The 23,466-nt window shown below is 33.4% G+C and overlaps 3 protein-coding genes across 3 annotated transcripts in view; all 3 read right to left on the bottom strand.

The window, feature by feature from the left end:
• Positions 1 to 18,281, bottom strand: part of Nin (blastoderm-specific gene 25D) — a 74,190-nt gene extending 55,909 nt beyond the window's left edge. Inside the window, exons 1-4 of the mRNA XM_072532255.1 lie at positions 18,096 to 18,281; positions 5,908 to 6,743; positions 1,791 to 2,077; positions 960 to 1,550 (exon numbers count right to left, since the gene is read on the bottom strand). Of these exons, the coding sequence (XP_072388356.1) occupies positions 960 to 1,550; positions 1,791 to 2,077; positions 5,908 to 6,733 (1,704 nt within the window). The 5' untranslated portion in view covers positions 6,734 to 6,743; positions 18,096 to 18,281. The remainder of the gene's footprint in view (positions 1 to 959; positions 1,551 to 1,790; positions 2,078 to 5,907; positions 6,744 to 18,095) is intronic.
• LOC140442375 (uncharacterized) lies at positions 9,831 to 10,271 on the bottom strand. The gene has a single exon (XM_072533448.1). It carries the CDS (start codon positions 10,269 to 10,271, stop codon positions 9,831 to 9,833), a length of 441 nt encoding a protein of 146 aa, XP_072389549.1.
• A 515-nt stretch (positions 18,282 to 18,796) lies between the features above and the next one.
• The window catches only part of LOC140441498 (uncharacterized), a 31,874-nt gene continuing 27,204 nt past the window's right edge, over positions 18,797 to 23,466 (bottom strand). Inside the window, exons 8-10 of the mRNA XM_072532254.1 lie at positions 23,190 to 23,372; positions 20,836 to 21,073; positions 18,797 to 18,942 (exon numbers count right to left, since the gene is read on the bottom strand). Of these exons, the coding sequence (XP_072388355.1) occupies positions 18,851 to 18,942; positions 20,836 to 21,073; positions 23,190 to 23,372 (513 nt within the window). The 3' untranslated portion in view covers positions 18,797 to 18,850. The remainder of the gene's footprint in view (positions 18,943 to 20,835; positions 21,074 to 23,189; positions 23,373 to 23,466) is intronic.

Below are 23,466 nucleotides of genomic sequence, written 5' to 3'. Positions count from 1 at the left end.
CAAGTGAAGAATTTGGTATGTCACTAAACATACCAAAATACATACAATACAAACATACATGTCACTAAACAAAATTCATGGTTATATCAAAGAAAAATATTAAATAGATCAATCTACACGTAAATAATAAGACGATAGAACGAGTTTAGAGTTATAACTATTTAGGGGCAAACATTAATGAAACAAACGATTATACCAAAGAAATGAGAGGTAAAATAGAAAAGGCTAGACGTGCATTCAATAATATGAAATAAATATTATGCTGTAGAGACTCAGACTAAATCTTAGAAAATGAGTACTAAAGTGTTATGTATTTTCTGTTCTTTTATATGGTGTGGAGATATGGACTTTAAATAAACAATGTCTCAATAAATTGGAAGCATTTGAAATGTGGACATATCGAACAATACTGAGAATCTCCTCGACAGACATAATAACCAATGAAGAAGTACTAAGAAGAATAGAGAAAAGCAGGGAGATGCTGGATTCCATCAAAATAAGAAAACTAGAATATCTGTGTCATATAACACGTGGTGACAGATATGAATTCCTAAAATTAATAATACAGGGAAAGATTCAAGGAAGGCGCAATATAGGTAAAAGAAGAATGTCCTGGCTGAGAAACCTCAGAGAATGGTTTGGATGCAGCTCAACTGAACTCTTTCGGGCTGTATTGTCAAAAGTTAGAATAGCAGTGATGATTGCCAACCTTTGTCGCGGAGATGGCACGTAAAGAAGATATCATCACCTCATTACAAATTTGAACTTGCTATAAAATTTACTGGTTAAATACCCTTAACCGTAACAATATTCGCTAAAAGTCTCCGCTTGGAAGGAAAATTGACCCGTCGTTACAATTTTTCATATTATTTACGGAAATTAAGATTTTCAAATTTTCAACCTGTTCATTACACTGGACTAAAATAATTTTCATGGTCAATTATCAACTTAACACTTACCTTGTTAGATAAACTCTCAATCTCCGACACCATCTCGTCATTTTTATCCTTCAACTGAGCATTCTCCATCTGCAACGTAGTCAGTTTCGCCATCAACACTTTATTCTCTTCCTGACCCATTTCGTTTAACTTAAGCTTCTCGTTTTCGAGGACATCTATCTGGCCACTAAGGAGACTTCTGTCTCTTTCTAACTCGGCGATTTTTAACGACAGACCTTGGTTCTCCTTTTCTACATTCAAGGAATATTTCTGAGCTATCGAGAGATCGTTCTTAAGTTTACTGACTTCTTGTTCTAGAGTCGAGATCTTGTCCTCCAGGCTTTGATTGATGGTTGAGATATGATCTTTTTCTTTGGTAAACTGAGCTGTGATTTCTTTTAAAATATCGGAATGTCTTTGCTCTATCAATTTGACTTGATTTAAAGTGTTCTGTTCCATTCGGGAATGATTGTCATCGACTTCTTGAGCCAGAAGAGTTGCTCTGTTGTTGGCGTCGGTTACATGACATTTTAGCTTTTCACGTTCGGCGTGCATTTGCTCCAGGAGATTCTTGAAGGTTTTTATTTCGGATTGGTAAAGGGTTAAACTGGCCTAAAAACAAAAAAAATTACATTAGTATAAATATTATTTTATTTTCGAGTCCAATATCTCTAAATTTATAAAGCTATGAATAATTTATATTTGGGCACCTTTAGGTTTTTATTAGAGAAAGTTCAAACTATATTAAGCGGTTCACACGACATATAATAAATATTTAAAGACCTCTACGGATCGATGGAATTTGTTATCGAATAATTGTTTTCATTGTGTCAACTAAAACTCAATATTTACCTGCAGTAAAGCGATGTGAGGACTTTGAAAATCACTCCGGGTCGCTTCAGTAATCCCTTTGGTTTGCTTGTCCAGAACATCGGCCAAATCCAAAATGTTAACCATCCTGCAGTTAAAACCTAACTCGTGTAACAATTCCTTGGGCGAATGTATTCCAACGCTCTCCCACATCTCGATCAGATCATCTGTGTTAATCATTCCGTTTCCGTCTGGTCCCAATGTTACTAGATGGAACGTGCGGGAGTCTGGGAAGAGACATTCACTGGACTGGTGTAAAAGAGAGCCATCTGAAACGGTAATTGTAAAAATAAATAAAAATTGATCAGTTTATTTTAACAATTTATATTAATAAATCAGACGTTTGCTTTAGAATGTTTATTGATACGATAAATAAAATTTTGAATATGTACACCTAATATTTCTATATATTATATTCTCTTTCTCTTTTTTATTCATAGGTTTTTCACAATTACTACAAAGTTTTTTTAAATCTCTCATTAAAGAATTAATGTGCGCTACACTATCGTCGTCGTCAAAGTTATGACCTCTCAGTTCTTGTTTGAGTGGACCAAACATGTGGACCAGACATTTACAAAAAAGTACTAAAATAAAAATAGTTTTTTATTTGAGTAAAATAGGTATTTTATTCCATGACGTTCCGTTTTTAATATATTACAAAGAAGTTAGGAGAGAAAAGGTTTGGATAGCCCTCCTAAACATCTAGAAAAAATTGGGAAAAAATTATTTTCGTCACTTCGGTTTTATTGGCCAATTAAAAAAAAAGTTTCAAAGTAGTAATAATTTTTAAAATTTTATGAACCGAGCAGGAAAGGAAAGGGGTAAACTTAAACGAGTGGACACCTCCCGAAATGAAATCCTGACTACGTCACTGTATCTACTATAACCGACCATACATTTAGTTTTTGTGGTCTTGGAGTATGGTTTTCACGCATCCAATGTGGATCTACCTCACTCCAATACCTTCATTTTGACGATTTACATTCCCACACAGTGTAAATATTGCTTCGTAGGAAAATCAAATCGTGTTCCAAACGAAGTTCTCGTCAGTTACTATTTTATTTATCATTACCTCACTAACTGTAATCTACGTAGTCTAAGATGACTAATTCAGTTCTTGCAAAAACTGAATTTTGTAGGTTTTAAACGAATTCTTATGTAATATACGCAAGACTGAAGATGACCTACATCATGTATTTGTGCAGCTCTGCGTGAGGGTGTATGTGGAACGAAACTGCATTGCATCTAAAGTTTTATTATAATTTTTACTCCTACAGTTTCTTCAAAGCCCTTTATAATTAAAGAAAATGGCGAAGCACTAACAGACTTTTGCGCTAGAAATGAAATGCATCAACAACACATACTTTCCTCATTAAGACTTACATAAATACACTTTTAACAATAATCGAGACCAGCGATCAATGATAGATTTTATAATCACAAATCGAGTGATAACAGCGTCACAAGTACTTAATGTCAGAGCCCTAAGATCTGCTAACCTGGGGACCGATCACAACCTTGTTTTATGCAAGATGCTACTAGAACGTCCGCAACGAAACAGAAAACCCCCAATGCTCATCGAAAAACACAATATAGAGTCGCTAGCAACAGAGAGTACAAAACTCCTTTATGAGAACAGGATTACCAGCAAACTAAAAGAGATCGAGTTACAACCAGAATGGGGAGTAGAAGATACTTGGCAAAAAATCAGGAAATGCATCAACCAACCAGCAGAAGAAGCAATTGGAAAGCGGAAAATTAACACGAGGGCGATAAACGACACCAAACCGTGGTTTTGTCAAGAAGTAAAAGAACTCTCTGAATTAAAACGCAAATGCTACCTGAGATATAAAAGCACACAATCGGAAGAAGCTCTCGCAGAATATGTCCAAGTAAGAAACGAAGTAAACGCAAGAATAAAATCAATCAAAAGAGAACATTGGGCTAAATTCACTAGCGACATGGACTACGACTTACATGCTGCCCAAAAGAAAGTATGGAAAATGCTTCGGAACAGGAAAAAACCAGTTGAGTTCGTGCAGACCAAGGGAGTACCTATAGAGACATGGCAACGGCATTTTAAGGAGCTGAAGAAACGCTGAATATAAACGAATACGAAGCAGATATAAGTACTACAATCAATGACGAAAAGGTACAAGCAGAGATCAAGAAGCTAAAAAACAGAAAATCATCTGGAACAGATGGTATATCCAATGAACTCTTAAAATATGATGACCCTGAACTTGCAAGTAAAATATCACAACTATTTAACACAATCTTAAACGACACAGAAACACCAGAGGAATGGCATAAGAGCATCACAATCCCCATATTTAAAAAAGGACAAAAAACTTCCACAGTTTTTTGTCCACAAGGTCCACAAAACTACAGCGAAATAACCCTCTTAAATACAACGAAACTTTTCACGAGTATTCTTAAGGACAAATTGGAAAGGCAAATCACTAATGCTGAAGAACAACAGGGTTTTACAAGAGGGCGGTCTATAACAGATGCAGTATTCATAATAAAACAAATAAAAGAAAAAGCTAGAGTTCGGCATGCCAGCGTATATTTGCTTCATTGATCTGACAAAGGCGTTTGACAGGGTTCGCCTGGGAGACATTCTAAATATATTAATAGAAAATAAAACACCGACCAATATACCAAAGATAGTCCATAACCTAAATAACAACAATGTAACCAAAGTTAGAGCAGAACACCAATTCACTAAAAATATTCCAACACCGGGAGGAATTAGACAAGGCGACAGTTTAAGCCCCTTCTTGTTTAACCTACTCATGAGCAAAATTATAAACAAAGTAACATCTCCCAATCTCGGATACAGAATGAGCAATAAAAGAATTGGTGTGGTATGTTACGTAGATAATGTAGCAATTATTGCCGAATCAGAAGATACAGCTCTTTCAAATAAGCCACCAACTAAATATGACCATTTCTACCAACAAAACTAAATGTATGACAATAGTAAAAGATCCGCTCAGATTTAAGTTAGTGGTAGAGAACAACCCCATAGAACAGGTGATGCAATTCAGATATCTGGGCAAAGATATATCAAACACACACGACCCAGTAAAAAACCTAATGAGTCAGATCAACAAAGCATCCGCATTGTCGGGATATCTGTGGGAGATAGTCTGGTCCAATCCGTATATGCGCAGATAGTAAAATTAGAATCTACAAGACTTGCATACGACCGATCATGACATATGTCATAGAAGTGCGCGAAGATACCAACAAAAAGAAACAGAGGCTAAGAGTTGCCGAAATGAAAAACCTAAGAACAATAGTGGGCAAAACAAGAAGAGACAGGGTGAGAAATACAATCATCAGAGAGCAGTGCAAAATTCAAGATATTGTAATATGGGGAAGGCAGCGTAAGAGGATGTGGTACAATCATGTAAGACGAATGGATGAGAATAGACTCCCAAAAATTGCCCTAGAAAACAACCCGCCCGGTTCAAGACCTCCCGGAAGACCACCTAAAAGATGGAGGGATAAAAGACAATCTACTTCCCAGGAAATTAACCAGAGACAGCTTCAGTATTAAGCAGATCGAAAGATCTCCAAGAAATAGAAGAAGAAGAAGCTTTATAATTGTTTTTAACATCGCCTAATCGGTAGTAGAATAGTTTGGGAAAGTATAATTGGACAAGTTAGCTACTTCACTATAACATTTTTTTCTATCGCCGTAGCCCCTCACCATTAAAACAGTGATTCGTTCTTTTTCATTAAAAACCATCTTTTTACAGAGCTTTTAAAAACACATAAAACAGCTGCCAGCTTTAGTTATTAATACAATTTATTTTACAAAACTTTTTAATAAAAGTCAAGCTATTGATAGTTTTCTTAATTCGTGTCAAAATCAAAGCATTTCATATTTACTGAATTACTTCAAAACTATTTAGCACTGATATTTAAAAACCCAAAGTGACTAATGATAGCAGAAAAATCTGGTAAATCTGGTAACATAGCAAACATCAAATTTTGTACAATTCGGATCATCCATTTAAAAGATAAATATGCGTTTCTAGACTTTTGGTACACTCTGTATATATAAAGGTAAAATAAAAGTACTCACCTAATTCCACATCCTTTGTTGGTATCGTATGGTTGAGGACCTCAAACCAAGTGTCATCCTGTTGTAAAATTGTAAGCAATTCTTGAAAACTTATCTTATGGTCACAATTCACGGTCAACTTATCAGAGAGCTGTCGTATAACTCCATCGGCTAATTTGTGAAGACCGATAGCATCACAAACTAAAATAAGTTCAGTTTGGTTCAAATAACCATCCTCTCCAACACCCAATTTCTTCCAAGCTTCTCGAAGCATTTCTTCAGTACAGATCAGTTCCGTGTCATTGGATATTAAATGAGAATTTAAATTTTTGTCGTCAATTACTAAATCGTTATTGGCAGGTAGAGAAGTACATCTCTGTAGTCTGTAGTTGGTCTTTCTTTTCTTAGAAGAGACTTCGGTGTTAGAGTTAGAGCGTTGCACGGAAATATTTTGCGGCTTGTCGTCTTCATTGACAAGTTTATGTATGTCTTCATTCCTCGGTCTAGATCGTCTACCGTACTTTTTAGAGCCATAGACGAACTTTGGAGAAACTTCTCGATCAGGTGAAGATTTCTCTTCGATATTATTATCATTTCCCGATGATTTATTATTTTGCATGTTGCCGAGAAGAGCTAACAACGCATCTTTAAAGTCTGTAAAATTTACTCGAGTACGTTTATCCTTCAACAGACATTTGACGAGATCAAGACCGTGTTCATCTAGCTGCAGAGTCTGGCAAAGTTGCGTGAGACCCTCTCTGTCCAAGCTGCCGCAATTGTCTCTGTCGTGACTATTAAATACTTTTAAAAGCTGCTGCTCGTATGGGTCCAGACCATACTCATCCATTATGATTCAACTGAAAAAAAAAAAGTTCTGTTGACAAAAATGGTAAATACGTTCTTGCTTATATATTTCACGAATTTGCGACTGTTTTGAATTATTACTAGAAACTCGACAGCCAATGGTCCACTCTACAATGTACTGTACAGCATAAGAAGTACGAAAGTAAATTGCCCTAGTAATGAAAATATGAAACAATTATTTTCTAAATTGACTCTCTTTTTATAGTATTAATAGAAGTTATTTGCAGTAAATCCTTTCGATATAGTAGTGTATGGGAAATAAGTCAAACTTCATAATCTTAAGTAAGTTTTTTATTGTTAAAGAATTTCTAGGCTGCTGGTTTCAAGGCTTACAATATATGCCTCATTATCAGACCACCGTACATAGGTTTTTGTTTTAACAAAAACTAAGAGCTAAAAACAACATGAACCAAAAAATGAACACCTAATACAAAACACGAGTTAAAATCAAAATTGAATTAATCAAGCAAACAACTGACACTTTAATTAAGTAACTAGCGGACCAACTCGACATCGAGTTTTTTAAATGAAATTTTTATTTTGCGAGAAAAATATACAATATATACAATGACCGGAAGTAAAAATATTTTTATCAATAACTCAAAAACTATAAATGATAATTTCGTGAACTTACATTTTTGAACTCTACGTTGAATTCTCTATTAATTTGACTAATAAAAACGAAACCGGAAGTCGACCTCAAAACCGGAAAGCAATTTTTAGTTCATCAAATGTCGACATGGATATCATTTAGCAGTTAATTTTGCATGCTGATCACGAATCCGGTGTCAGATTTGCTCTATCTTGACGTTTTATGCGCGTTTCGGGTCACTTCCGGTGTCGGATCGCAACCGGAAGTACATATTTAGATTCGTCTCGACGAGACCTTTCGATCCATATATACATTGTGGGGTCTAAAACTTAAAGTAAATTTTAACTTCCGGTCATCTCAAAACCAGAAGTGAATTTTTGTACCAAACGTATATCTTGACAATCTCATACGTAATGCTAATAATATTCCGAAAAAATATTTTAATTATCTAATATGGTTTTTGAGTAAAGTGGTGGACAAGAAAAGGGCTTAGCGTTTTAGTATATAAGAAGATAGAGTTGGTACTATATATACAGTTAATTAAATGAGAACAGTAAAAATTAATTTAGTGAGAAAATTAATCGCTAACTGCAGAAAGGCATCATGTCCAATATGTACGAATTTTGTGTATTTTATTAAAATTGTTTCCAGTAGCAAAACGAAACGTTTACTACAAAAAGGAAACACGTCCGCATATTAGTATTGGCATGGTAACGCTTTCAATATTCTATTTACTGTAGAAAGGAAACTAGTCCAGGTTAAGTTCTCTTTCTGCGTTAAAACTGCGTGGCAAATATTCCAACTATCCTCACAGCTGAGTTTAGTCAGACAATTTTGTGCTTTGTTTATTGATGATTGTTGTCGTCTTTACTGTGCTTAATAATTAGATTAGAATGAGTGGTTCAGATTAGGAATGGCGTGTCAACAAGAAAAGAAAAGGTTTTACGAATGATGACAAATATAAAAGGAACATAATAAAGAAGTTAAAGTGGCTGGACAAGAACACGTAAACTGGGTTGACAAAACTGTACCCGCTAAAAAACCAGGCTCAAATTTTTGCAAGTAAATATTGTGTTATTCATTGTTGTTCATTTGTAAATTTTGGTTTAAATACCATTTGACTGATAATTTAATCTTGTATGTATTTCGAATACATATTAGGCTACTAAAACCTAATCTCAAAGTCATTTACTTATCTCCAATATCTTTTTCATTGAATTACTGTTACAATAAAGTCTTTTCTTGTTTCAGTTGCAAATCCAATTGCCTTGGAGTTTTCACTGAAAAAAGATATGATTGAAATATCCGCCAAACTACATATATGGCAACCAAAACGGTTATTGCAACTAAATGAAACACCAACTGACAACCGAGGAAAAAACGTTTCAGGAAATGCAATACCTGGGTCCGTACTGTCTAAATTAAGGGTCCATGTAGAATCATTCCCCACCAAAGTACATCACTATACAGGAAAAGAAAGAAGTATTTTTCAGCTAATATGAATTTAAAAATCATGTATGACATGTTCATTAAAAAAGAACGCAGTTTCCTTATTTCAACATTAGGAACTGAGAAAAGGCTTTCCTAGAAGTTTTTTTGGACATATTTCAAGGAAAACTACCCTTCTATTGGCTTTGTCCAACCAGCTAAAAATGCATATGTTACATATGAAGAACTAAATTTAAAAATAAAAAGTCCTGTTTTAAATGAGAATGCAAAGCGAATAGCTGTCGCTGAGTTAACAGTACACAAGCGTAAATCTAAAAAGCTCTATGCATCACTGAAAGAAGTGACGCAGTGTGTCAGTAAGCCTGAAGAAAATGTTTGCATCTGCATAGATTTTATGGCCATCATATCTCTACCTTGTATTCAGTCTCCATTCTCCCCTATCTTTCGCCCTGGCTTTCCAATTTCTGACCCCTAGATTCCTCAGTCCAGTGTCCATTCTTTCAAGGTGTCCTAGCCACCTTAGTCTATTAATTTTAATAGACCGGACGATGTTGCATTTTTCATAACATTGATACAACGTAAAATTGTAAGGCCTGCGCCATATCCCGCTTTCTTGTACTCCTCCATATACGTGCCTAAGTATTCTTCTTTCAAAGCGGCCTAACAGTTCTTCGTCGCTTTTTACCATAGTCCATGTCTCTGACGTGTATGTCAGGACAGGTTTAAAAGAGTTTCATATATTAGTATCTTTGTTTTTCTGCTGATTATGTGTGATGTTAAGAGCTGCTTTAGTCCTAAGTAAGCTCTGCTCTCCAGGTATATTCTTCTCTTAATTTCTACGCTTACTAGGTTGCTGTGTTATTTAGTTCCTGTGTTCTGTGTTCCAAGATATATAAACTCCGAGACCCCTTCGAATGTGTGTGCTTCTGTCACCAGATCTTGTGGTGCCGCTATTTGTGTGCTGTTCGTGACCTTCATGTATTTTGTTTTGGATACGTTGACCTGCAGTCCCATTGTCTTCGCGGCTTTTTCGAATGTTTCAAAAGCCTGTATTAGGCCTCTTTTTGTCCGTGTTACTATTATCAATGTCATCTGCGTAGGCCAATATCTGAACACTTCTATTGATGATCGTACCTCTGGTTGGTATGCCCAATTTCTCTATGGCTCTTTCTAGTGCGATGTTAAACAATAGGCACGATAGACTGTCTCCCTGGCGTAATCCAGTATGTGTTTGAAAAGACCTTGACACTCTGTTTTGTACCTTGACTTTGCACTCAACTTTCGAAAGAGTTGCCTTTACCAATGTTATTAGCTGCGACGGAATATCTAGTTCTGCCATGGCATTATAAAGTGCGCTTCTGTCTACACAGTCATAAGCGCTTTTAAAATCTATGAAGAGGTGGTGCGTATCGATTTCAAATTCATATGTCTTTTCTAAGGTTTGTCTGAGAAGGAAAATCTGATCAATTGTTGACCACATTGGTATTTGCCTATTTTTTCCTCAGTATATACTAGTAAACGAACATAAAGTATATAAGCCAGTACTTTGTAAGCCGTATTTAAGAGGGTAATGCCTCGATAGTTGTCACATATTAGTGGATCCCCTTTCTTGTGAATAGGTATTATAATACCTACATTCCAACTGTCTGGGAGTTTTCCTTCTCTCCAAATATATGCAATAAGTTATTTTTTATTATGTTATTTTTTTAGCGCGTTTGCTCCATACTTGAACAGCTCAGGGGGTATACCATCTTCTCCAGGGGATTAGTTGTTTTTTAAACTTTTTATTGCCGATTCGAGTTTTCTTCGTTTTTCGCGTTTTTTGAGAACATTTCTCATAGTAATGTATATTTTTTTACACTATCGCAAAGTAGAGATTTCAACGAAAAAGCCAACCGACTTTTTTAAAAAAGCTGATATTTTGACGAGTGAATTTTCGATTGAAAATTAGGGTGCTTTTTGGATATTAAATCAATATCAGGTAAAAAAATAAATTTTTCAATTCCAAAAAACTACAGTGTGTTTGGTACATACTAAGGCAAGTTTTCACCAAATTTCGTAAAAAAAATTTTTTTTTGTAAAAGATAAAAATAAAAAATCAAAAACTTAGTTTTTTGAATTTTCCACAAAAATTTTGAGGTTATGTGAAAAAAGTGTAAATAAAAAAGTTGTAGATCTTTTTGTTACCTACAACTTTGCCATTTAACTTTTTTCCATAGCACTTGTAGTTTCGCCGAAAATCGCGATAAACCGATTTTTACCCTTAAAAACTCACCCCCTCCCACTTCCCGACCTCGGATGGAGTGGAATTTATTTTTTCTTTCATTTTTAGCATGTTCTCTTCCTTTTCCAATAGGTTTCATTCTACTATAATTTTTTTTGACTTTTTACCTTTTTTAAAGGCTTCGACACTGGTCACTGGTCTAACCGATGACAGTGATTATGAGTATGGATCTAATTCTTGATTATACTATAAGGTAATATATTTTCATTTTCCCATTAAGAAAAATTGTAAGTGTTATTGTTATTATTTTATCAGTCTACCACAATCTAGAAACAATAGAAGTTGTAAATTTCTTCTATTTTTGCACTATAATTGTATATTTCTCTAAATGAATGTAAAATACATTATCAATTAAGTACTTTTGCACAGCGGACCGTTTAAGTCAAAACTTTCATCCCTATAAATATTCGCAAATTCGTGAAATATACTTTAGTACAAATATAGCAGTATATGCCAAGGACATTCTTGCTATTTGTTTACGTTTTAACAACACTTATTGATATTGTTATTTATTTGTTATTACCTGTGGAATAACTATATTTGGGCTACTTAACTTTTGACATTACTTAACAAATGCGTAAATAAATATGATTACGTAACCCGCATACCTTTCTAACTTCGGAATGTTTTTGTAATGGATGTAAATAATTTCATTAAAAGTTTACTACATGATCTCTACTTAGTTCATCAAGCAAAAAATATATTCAACACTTATGTTAACTTCCTAGTAAATTGTGTGCATATATCAGCTTATGTAATGGCTAACAATGTTTTAAAAGTATAAATAGATTCTTTATATTATCACCAGTTAAGTTATTATGACCATTCGATAAAATAAAAATGAGTTTATTATTTACCTCTTGATTTCTATTATTTATTTTTACCAAAAAAATTTTGGTAGAAATTTTTTACAAAGTAGAATACAATTTCAGTTGGTACGTAAATTAACAATTATATGTTGGTATTATAAAATTTGTGACATTGTTTGAGTGTTTGTATCGTTCGTATTTATAACAATATATAATAATAATTATGTGCTACATATACACCAGTTATAATATTCACATAAAGAGTGATTTGATTTAGAGATACAGTAACCATGAATGATTCTGTTATGCCCTACATACAAACGAGCCACTTTAATGTAAAACTGATAGTGCTGTATTTTACCTATTATTAATAAGGAAAGTAAAATGCATAATTTCTTGCGGTATACAGCACTACAGATATTTTTCTCATAACGATGATTTTTGTTATTGATGTTTACAAACAACATGATGCATATCTAGTAAATTATATCTTTTAGATAAAACATCATGAATTGGAAAGATAAAAAGCCGCTGACTGACAAGGAACTTGCTGATATAACAGATAAGCTTTGGGATAGCGAAAATGGATTTGATGATGATATTGTCGACCCAAATTTCTTACCTGACGAACAAGTTGGTACATATGATGAGTCTGATAATGAGGATTCTGAACTAGTGAGGGAAATGGATGAGAACGCTGTCGATACTAATTTAGTTAATAGCACTGTGGAGGAGGAGCCTCTAGAAACTCTGGTTTACTCCAAGGACAAAGGTATATTTTACAATCAATTTGTGATCAAAAAAACTAGATGTTTTTCTATTTTTAGACATTATATGGAGAAAAAAATTTGAGCTTTTCCAAACAGCAACTGGAATTTAGAGGAAATCAGAGTCTTATAAAACATATCCTACAACTAGAAAGTCCCTATGAATATTTTAATTTATTCTTCACAGATAGCCTTTTAGACAAAATTATGAGTCAAATTATTATGCCACACAACAGAATCCTAACAAACCACTGATATGCATACCAGTATCTAGTAGCTCTGGATAATCGTACTGTATAGAATTATATACAGGACAAGAGAATAACAGGCAAGGACAGGCTTTATTTTGACAATAATTTGTATAATAATTTGGTATCCACATTCCTTACAATGAATATCTTAGTAAAAGTAAGATTTGAAATAAATTAAAGTTGGGCAGTTTTTCTTGATTTGATAAAATTTTATTTTTGGACAAATGTTGTTTTTGAAATAAACGCTTCAATTGGTCTATATAATTCCGGACCAATTCATGTTTTGGTTGGTTTTAATAGAGGGATTAGTATAGCCTCTGTCCATTTTAAAGAAAATTCATGGCAGTTTCATATTTTCTTATAAAAATTAGATAGAAAAAAGTAAATACACTTGGGCATTTTCTGGGAGATTTTGAAGAAAACATATTGGGTCCTGCTGTAGACTTTTAAGCGGTTCTTAAGGAGTAATTTAGTTCTGCTGTTGCAAACACTATGTTAATAGTTTTATTTTTCATATAATTGAAATCTATTATTTGTTTTTCTCTATGTGTTTTTATACCTAAAAAATCTTTGGTGTAGTTATTGTTATACTGCAACAAACTTAAGTTTGGGAATATGACTCATACCTCGACGATGCGCAATGAATCGTATTTACTAGTGTTACCATGGAAACGACCAGTGTGATGCTTGGCAGTGTCGTAGTCTGGGCAGTACGGACGTATTTATCAGTATGAATCGCAGAGAGTATTTGACTTGTCTTGTTGATTTGATTTTGTTGGATATTTTATTATTTTTTCTAGATTAGTGCTTAGTATAGTAGTAGTGGTTGGTAGTAGCAATTAGTGTTTTATAAAGTAATTTAGTGTGTTAAGATCAATTAATAATAATAGTTATTTAACAATGAGGTTGCTAAAAAGATAAGAACAAAATTAATCCATAATACTTTTGAAAAGATACTTTTCAAATCATCTCTAACAAATTGTAGGTGGCGAATAACCGGAGACAATAGGTGTGTTCTAATGGAAAGTTGTGATATTTGTTTAAAACGAATAGAATATTTAAAACAGCTAATTCAATTTCAATCTCATGGCAAATCCATAATTTATACCGACGAAAAAGTGGAAAAACTTTAAAAGAAACTGATTTCTAAGGGCAAAAGGCAGATAATTGTTCATACTGGAGGAGAGACTGGATTTGTACCTAACGCTGTGTTAATTTTTAAATCAGGTGCGTGTTTATAATTAAAAAGTAAATTTTAATAATAACAGTAATGTAAGCCATAATTACTTTTAAAGATTCATAATAAATCAAATTCTATTGTTGAGAAAAAAATCGTAAAAAGCTTACTAACGGCTGTCTATGAAACTAAGAACGAGGCAAAGGTTGTTCGGCAACAAGTTTTTGATAAATGTTTAGTAAAAATAATAATATATGATACAATTCGGTCCTGGTAGTTATTAATGCACTCTATAATAATGTGCTAATAGAAAAAATGTGACGCCTGCTAGGCGAAGGGATAATTTAGTAAAGTGGTTACAGGAAAATAGTATTGCTTTTCAACAAACACTATCCAAACCGGAGTTTGGTTAATGTTAACTTTGGAGATATAAAATTATACAAGCCCATAAGCCACGTTTTCTACCTGTTTATGTATTATAATATGAGCTTGATCAACATGGACATAAAGTACTTCGCTTGCCTCTTTATTATCCGGAGTTAAACCCTATCGAAAAAATATGGGCTTGGTAAAAGGTAGAGTGGCAACTGATTCATCCGAAGAAAACCTTGCCGAGGATGAAGATAGTGATTCAAATTCAGGAATAGAGATCTTAAAATCATACGAGGAATCATAACTAAGACATTCTTGTTTAGATGAATACATATATTATTTAATTAGTTAAAATAAACTACTTGAAACCTCTCCTTCGATATAATTTATTAAATTGTAAGTATTGAGGAATTTATTATTTATTGAAGTACTTCTAATATTTTACTCATTACTTTATCGAGTGCAACTGACTATATACTTCATAATGATTAAAAACTATAAAAATAAAAATTATCAAATTCATTTTTCAATTTAATTGAATATACTTATGAAAAATTATTTTAAATCTACCTGTTTCAGCCTGCCACTGGTAGAAACAGTCCGCCCACCGGCGCTTAACACTATGTCACAATCCCAAACTTAAATTTGTTGCACTCTACTAGTGTTTTCTTTTCGAATTGGGTTGTAAATGATTCTGCAATATCAATCAAATCATCCTCATCATGTTTGTTTTTGTATAAGAACGGGACTTTCTTATAGCTGTTGCATCCAGATATTTTCCTAACATTCTCCCATACAGTGCTAATAGAAAGCTAGTAAAAATACTTAATTGAAATTCTTGCCACAATTATTTTTCTACTTGTTTTTGTAATATATTTTAATTAGGGCCACAATTTCTTACATTCAACAATTTTTTCTAAAATTTTATAACACTTCCTTTTATTGAATTAATTTTTATATTGTTTAATAAATTTATTACATAGTATACTTTGAAATACAATAAAATTGAGTTTTCTCAAAAATGTATTCATTATATATTATTTGTGAAAAACTTTTAGTGTACGCCTCGTAGTAACTTGATCCCAGTTAGTAAACAAAACAATACTTCATGTGATATAATGTACAATTATAACAATGCCCATTTTTATTAATCACCCTGTATAAGCATACTTAAATAGTTACAGTAATTGGTTGTGACATCAGAATGTGTTTATAGGTTATTTATAGGCAAATTAAAAAGATATTCAAATTAGGATCAATAATAAACTTTTCAATTCTCAAGGTAACACAACAAATTGATCAAGCAATTTTCAGATCAGATAATTGCTTTTCTTTTATAAAATAATTTGGGTTGTGCAATAAGTCCTCAAAAAAAGGTGGAAAAAATGATTATTTCAGTTAATTTTTTTTTTTAAACTCTCTTACTCACAATAGACGGGTCGGCAAAATAGATATCAATTCACGTCAAACAAGCTATCGTTGTTCACCAAGCTTGTTAATAAAAAAAAATCACTTTGGTCGAAATTAATTGGATACAGTGGATGCAGTAATAATTGATACATTATGTTTTAGTGACACTCTTGAACCAAGTTTATAGTTCATTTATAGATTTTTATTTTTTTCCCCAAAAAGAAAAACACAAGAGAATGCAGCGACTACCGCACCTTTAGCTTGATGTCTCATGTGCTAAAATTACTACTAAAACTCATACATAACCGAATATATCATAAACTGGACATAGACGTTAATGATACACAATTTGGTTTTTACAAAGGCCTCGGAAGGCGTGAAACTCTTTTTTCATTTAATATACTGATACAAAGATGTCTGGACGTCAATCAAGATATATACGCATATTTTATTGACTATAATAAAGCATTCAATAAAGTATGACATAAACAATTAATGAATGTCCTGAAATCAAAGAGGATTGACTACAAGGACTATAAAAGACTAGTGTAAGGTGTAAACAAATACCAAAAGTAGATCAACAGAAAAAGGCACTCTGTGAAACAGCTGTAGTGATAATAAATTATAATAAATTTTGTGGAAAATAAAATGAATTTCCATCAAGTAACAGTTGAATCCATCACTTATGAATGAATTTTTGTATTTTTCTTGGACATCAATATTTATTATTCCTAAACAATAGTGTGCTTTAAGCAGTTTATTTAAATTTTAATGTATTTTTTATGATAACAACATTAATACTTAGTTCATATTCCATCAGTCCATTGTTCAATGTCACAAAATTTGAATACTTGTGTACCAAACATAAAACTAATTACATACTCTAAACAAATCATAGCTTAACCTGGAATAATTCACTCCTAGTTTGTCACTCTAAACAGATCCAGTCTGGGTTATCTTGCAAGGAAAGCCCTTAAAGATATGAAAATCAACTCATAGAAAAGTGATACTAATTTTACAGATAAATGGTTGGGTGCAGTAGTACTAAATGTGTAATTTGTTGTCTATACTCTAAAATTAATCAATCTGGTAATAACTGGTTAGGATAACACAACTCTCAATAATTATTGTTATTGTAGGTATTTCACATTTTTTTTATGTATCTTTAGAGACCATAGTTTTTTCAATGATTTCATTACAACTGTATCCTTTAGATTATAACAACAGTGCTCATCAAAGCAACTAGATTTTATAGGCAATAGGGAAGATTTTAAACTAAATATAATAACAAACTCATTTTTAACAATTTTAACAAAACATTTTTACTTAAATTTGTTAGTTAAATTAGTATGACTTTTTATAGGTAAAAAATATATGATTTGGTGTTTTAGTTTTTTAAATTTAGATACCTAACATTTATTTGTGTCATAATGTTTGATATCGAAAGAGTCTATTCAGAACATACCTCCAAAATTTCAAAAAAGAGTGTTATATCTAATTATATAGTAATTATGTACTATAAAATATAGTAATACACTTTATATGTATATATATTTAAATTGCAGTAGCAAAGAAGACAAAAAATAGAAAATTAACAACTAATGTATATTTCTGAAGAAGTTTTACACAAACACTCCACTACACACCGCACTACAGAAAGAACACTTATGGAAAAAGACCAAATAGTACACTAAAATGGAATAGTAAACTTTTCACCTCATCTACAAACAATACATGTGATGTATGCCAATTTATTGAAAAAATTGATTTAACACTGATAATTATTGAGTCTGTCAACGAATTCAATAGAATTACAGTGCAAATGTGTGTGAACAATAGAAAACAGAAGAGAAACCACTTTCAATTATATATGTACCTGTTACCCATAAAAAACCATCACTAAACAACCAGTTTTTTTAATTTTACACTTTAAAATGTTATTAAAAGAGTGGTCACTGTTTTAACACCAAAGATGTATAGCGTAGGAATAATGTGGAATCTTAAGCATCTAGCACATCATTAAAATATTTGTGCATTCTTCCTGCTAAATATAATAACTATGCAGTTCTACTTCCAGCAGCGCAGCGTTATTTATAGATCTCTTATTATTTCGAACTATATAGTAGATGACAGAAAAGACTCACATAAAAAGAAAAATCTATTTCTATTTTTGCGTTTTAGTAACCCCGCCTTGAAACATCCATTTTTTGGTATAATTATAAAAAAATACGTACCTTGTAATTATACATAAACTACAGGATTAACAAAACACTAAACATATTTTCGTTAATTTTTGTTAACTACATAAATACTGCGTGATTAGCTCCAAATTTCTTCACATTTCAAGTAAACGTCACAAATTAAATGGAAAGTCTTGCCTCGTTCTCGTCTTGTTTTTGTTGACAATGACGTCCAATTTTGACAACTGACAGATGATAGAAAGTAATTAGATCAGTAAGCTATTAAAAAAACTGATTTTTATGTTTTGTTTATTTTTTTAATCTTTGGAATTATCATATCTCTGGAATTATCTTAAAGCTTTAATTTTAGATAAAGTTTGCAAATTAAAATACGAAGAAACTACAGCTATATTTCATAAACAAATTGGTTTCTTTAGATTTTTTAGACCCCCGACAGAGGCGTTACAGGGGGAGGGTTAAGATAATGAAGAACTTGTTCTCTTTCTAGGGTCGTCATAGTAATATAAGTAATAGTAAGTAATTTTGACTTGGACACATTTCTCCGTTCAACAATGATGCTCCACAGCAATAGCACTGAAGATTAAAAAAATTAAATTATCCAATGGTAAAATTAGAACCAATGAAGAAATTAATACTTTTAGCAAGTCGATCTAAGTTGGAATAAATACAGCATTCTACTGTTGTTATTTTATCTACTTATTTATAAAACTAAATTAAACTGATAAAAATTTCTTAGTGATTTATTTTTATGTAGGTATGTAATAAACACAACAATATTTTTTTATTTATCAATAGTTACATTCAGTGTTTCTTCTAAAATTTTCAAAATCTTCCAATTCTGTTATACTACTTAACACTTTCATTATATAGATGACTGAAGCTGAAAACAAAATAAGAAAAAATAAACATTATACATACATAGATTTTTGTAATACAATGAAAGGTCGAACGAAATTTTATTAAAGAAAGTTGAAGGAAACTAAAAATAGCGAGATGTAAAAGTATATAAATGTTGAAAATTAATGAAAAGCATTAGAGAGAAGTTTCTACGGTCTAGAAGGAGAAGTAGGAGGTAAAACTTTTGGCTGGCCCCACTATGTGGAGCCTAGCTTGTCTCATACCTCCACAACTGGCCCAGGAATCCTGGAACCTCCACAGAAGAAGCTCTCTGTGTCTACCCACAGTACTGAAGGGCACTCTAATCACAGGTTCAGGTCTCACCGGCAGAGAGAATGAGCCCTGTCGTGTTAGTGCGTCAGCAAGTTTGTTTCCTTCCACGTCTGTGTGTTTCAATACCCATACCAAGTTAACCATGTTAGTCCGAGCAACATCAGCAAGTCCTCTCTTGCACTCAAGAACCAGTTTAGATCTGACTTTGAGCGCTTCCAAAGCTCTTAGCGCTGCTTGACTGTCAGAGCAGATAGAGATGGTCCTGCCTGAGCAAGCCCTATATAGTATCTCCTGAACACATACCAGGATTGCAAAGATCTTGGCCTAAAAGACTGATGCATAGGAGCCGAGAGACCTGCCAGATTCAAAACCAATTCCGCTCCTATATACCCGTCTATTCTGGACCCATCCGTGAACCAGGTGAGCCCGCTTCGACGGATCAGTGCAGGATCTCGTTCCATCCACTCATCCCGGTCAGGAAATTAAACCAAGAAGGAGAATGAGAACTTAAATTGGGGGGCCATGCTGTTCTGTATCACAGAGAGCACCGGACAACAATCGGGGGCCTGTCACCAAATGTCACAATGGCCCATCCTATTATTAATTCCCAACCAGTATCCAGAGTAGTTAAGACGATAGGCTGCCATCATGGCTTCGTGCTCACCATAAGATGTAGAGCAAAGCCTCAAAAGCCGCTGTGGAAGTGGTCATCATGGTTCCTGAGATGTCAACGCATGCCAACCGCTGGAAGTGAGTCAGCTAGGCCTTATCTGATGCCAATCTAACTCGGGACCACCAAACAATGGTCGCATACGTAAGGATGGGCCTTATCATGGATTGGTACATTCAATATAAAATTTTTGTCTGCAGGCCCCTTTTGACTCTGAAAGCTCTTCTGCATGTCCAGAAAGCTGCTCTTCTTCATCTTGGCGTCGAAATATTCCTTCCACGAAAGTTTAGAATCCAGGATCATTCTTAGGTACTTCACTGATTTGGAAACCGATACAATTTTACCATAAAAGGTGGTATTACAATTACAATTTTACAATTTCTTCTTCGAGTGAACATAACCACAGCAGTCTTCTCAGGATTAACCTCGAGTGCCTGCTCCCGGTACCATTCCTCAACGAGCCTGAGGCTCACCTGTGTGACGACGTCGTGCACCGTTTCCGGGAAGAGCCCCTCAACCAGTATAACTACGACATCGGCGTAGGCTTGTGCATATATACCTTGTTCGGACAGTCGCTGAAGAAGGCTGTCAACTACCAGGCACCATAACAAGGGGGACAAAACTCCTCCCTGAGGGTAACCATGAGATGCCGACAACCGAACGCAACAACCGTTTCGGTACGCAGCTATCTGTCTTTGAGAAAGGAAGGCCTGGATCCACCTGATCAAGCTACAGCCAACCCATGCCCTTCCGCAGCATCATACATGGAATCAAAAGTAACACAATTAAAGGCACCCTCAATATCCATAAAGATACCCAGGCTGTATTACGACAACTTACTGGAGGTACATTGAAAAACAGACAGAGTCATGTCTACATAAAAAGAAAAAGAAGTAGTAGTATGATAATGAAATCAAGAAATATTTTTCGTACCTTTAAGCTCCAATTCATTCTCAAAAAATCCTTTTCCCAAATAAGAAGCAACTAAACCATCTTGTATCAATAAAGCAGCTCTATATTTACAGACTAACGCTCCAGCAAGTTTTATATCATTATCGCTCAATTTTCTCTGTAAATGATAGGCCTCATTATATGCTTTTAGATATACATTGTGGAAAGCTTGTTTAAGTTGATTTTTCATTTCTTCTTCTATGTTTGTAAGCTTGGATACCTTGAAAATAGTGTTTTATTATATTATTGTATATAATATTATGATTATTAAGTTTATACTAGTATCAAACTGGCAATAAGGAATGTCTAAAAATGCACCATGTAACGATAAAGTTGGACAGTCAACTTAAACTGGAAAGAGACATCATGGAACAATGCAGCGTTTTGCAGGCACTCTTATTGAGGAAGATTCGAAATTGGGCTGATTCAGTGCCTACTCTGTACCCAGTAACACAGGACGAGCAAGATATCACCAAGATATACACAAAATTTAGGGGGAAAGCAGTAACTCAGTATATAGCAAACAACAGCAAAGAAAAAAAAGTTAAAAGAACTTAAGAACTTAAAAACATCTACATAAATCATTATATGACCTCAAAAGAGCATACGAAAAACAAAAAAATAATTAAAATGACAAAAGAACAATGTAAAGGAAAATTTAAAAAAAAACAGATTCTAATGGAATTAGAACTAAATAACGGAGGAGAAAATACAATAGTAATTGTGACTTTTAACGGCCTGATGTGATAAGATGATAAATGAATTGAAAGATATTTAGAATCACATGAAGAAAAACCAAAAACAGACAACAATAAAAGAAAAATTACATTTCTAACAATTATTTCAATAGTTACAACTAGTTGTAATCGTTATAATTTGGCTCCTCGAAGCGGCGTCCATTTTAAATTGCTAGAGGTCCTTCCTGTTGTTTTGCCTGTCCATTTGTTCCAATAGACTCATATAAATACCTCTTTGTTTCATTTTTGTAGTTGCCCCAATCCAACCCCATTGCCATTTAACTTATCCACTACCCAGCTCTCCAAACAAACCCTTAGTGCCTTTCGCACAGTATCGTTTATTTTGCTTGCCCTATCTCCACCCCCAGTAGTTTCTGTCCCCAACTTTCAACCCCCATAATAATACCCTATGTGGTAGGCAAAATGTCTACGTTACAATTTCTGCAGAATGATGATGATGTTAAAAAGTTGATGTTGGCCCAACCGCAGTTATTAAGTTATCGACATTATTAGAAGGAACACATGTATTCATTGATAGATATTTCACCATCTTACCTTTACTTGAGTACATGTTAAAAAAATATTTTTTTAACTGGTACAACAATGAGATCCAGAATACCCAAAGCAATTCATGTAACATCGGATAAGGTGATGAGTCGATTAGGTCGTGGTTCTTTAGAGCAAGATGTAAGATCTGATGGAAAAATTAACATAGTCCAATGGTATGATATGAAATCAGTTATGCTAGCGTCAACTTCGTTGTAAATAGAACCTTCAGATGAATGTAAGCGATGGTCAAAAAATAACTCGCGATATGTTGAGGTACCTAGACCATACATTGTTAAAAAGTACAACGAATCCATGGAGGGAATAGATTTAATTGACAGGATGAACAATTATTGTCGAATGGGAGCTGGATGTTAGAAATGGACAGTCAAAACCATTTTTCACTTATTTGACCTTGCGATTGCCAATTCTTGGATTCTATACAGAGATGACCATACGATTGGTGATGCTAATAAAATTGTTATGAAGTTCCTGGAGTTTAAAATAGCTGTTTCTGAATTGCTCCTTAAAGATAACATTTCTGAAAATTCTGATTTTGGGAACATTTTACCACTGGTAACTAGAAACAGTTACAAACCTGGAACATCACTTCAAACGTCCACTAAGAGGAAGATACAACACATTCCTGCAATATCATCCACGTTAAAAAATTGTGTTAGATGTAAGCTTCCAAGTTGTAAGGGTAAAACAAAAGTTTGATGTGACAGATTTTTATGTTTAACGGGAAATAATAATTGCTTTAAACAATTTCATTTACAATAATTTTGTATTGATGCGGTTCTGATTTACTTTTGAATGGACATGTTTTTTTTTCACATTAGTAAAAAAATTTAAATTTAGAAAAACTTACATGTGTTTTTATACTAAAAATCATACGAATTCTATTATTTATTAAAAAAAAAACAAAAAAGATCAAGTCAAGTCTCAGGAGGCTATAATAAAAAAGAAACAAGAAATATAATATGTGCGATGATGGGCTAAAGTTAAAGACCCAAATCGTTCGCAGAAATACAACTGATAAAAATTAGTTACCTTTATAAAGGTAAAATGGCCACTTTTGATCTTATGTAACAATGTTAATAAACCATAAATGTTGTACTCGTCGTTTTTCTCAAAGTTAGTCCATACTGCTGCAGACAATTGAGAAAACTGTTTAACTGCATAGTCTGCTAATATTTGAAAACTCTTTTGGAATGATTCATCCAGTGGGTATATCTAAAACATTCGTGTATGGATTATTTTAAAATAACAAAGTGACAAATACGAAATTAAGATCTTTGAGTATTCAACAGGAAGGTCCATTTTTATC

The sequence above is a fragment of the Diabrotica undecimpunctata genome, chromosome 5 (genome assembly GCF_040954645.1).
Source record: "Diabrotica undecimpunctata isolate CICGRU chromosome 5, icDiaUnde3, whole genome shotgun sequence".
Taxonomy (NCBI): domain Eukaryota; kingdom Metazoa; phylum Arthropoda; class Insecta; order Coleoptera; family Chrysomelidae; genus Diabrotica; species Diabrotica undecimpunctata.
Note: the sequence above shows the minus strand (reverse complement) of the source record. Positions and strands in the feature narration are given on the sequence as shown.

Bases quoted from the DNA above. Each gene is read 5' to 3' on its own strand.
- LOC140442375 (XM_072533448.1), bottom strand. From the start codon at position 10,271: ATGTGGTCAACAATTGATCAGATTTTCCTTCTCAGACAAACCTTAGAA.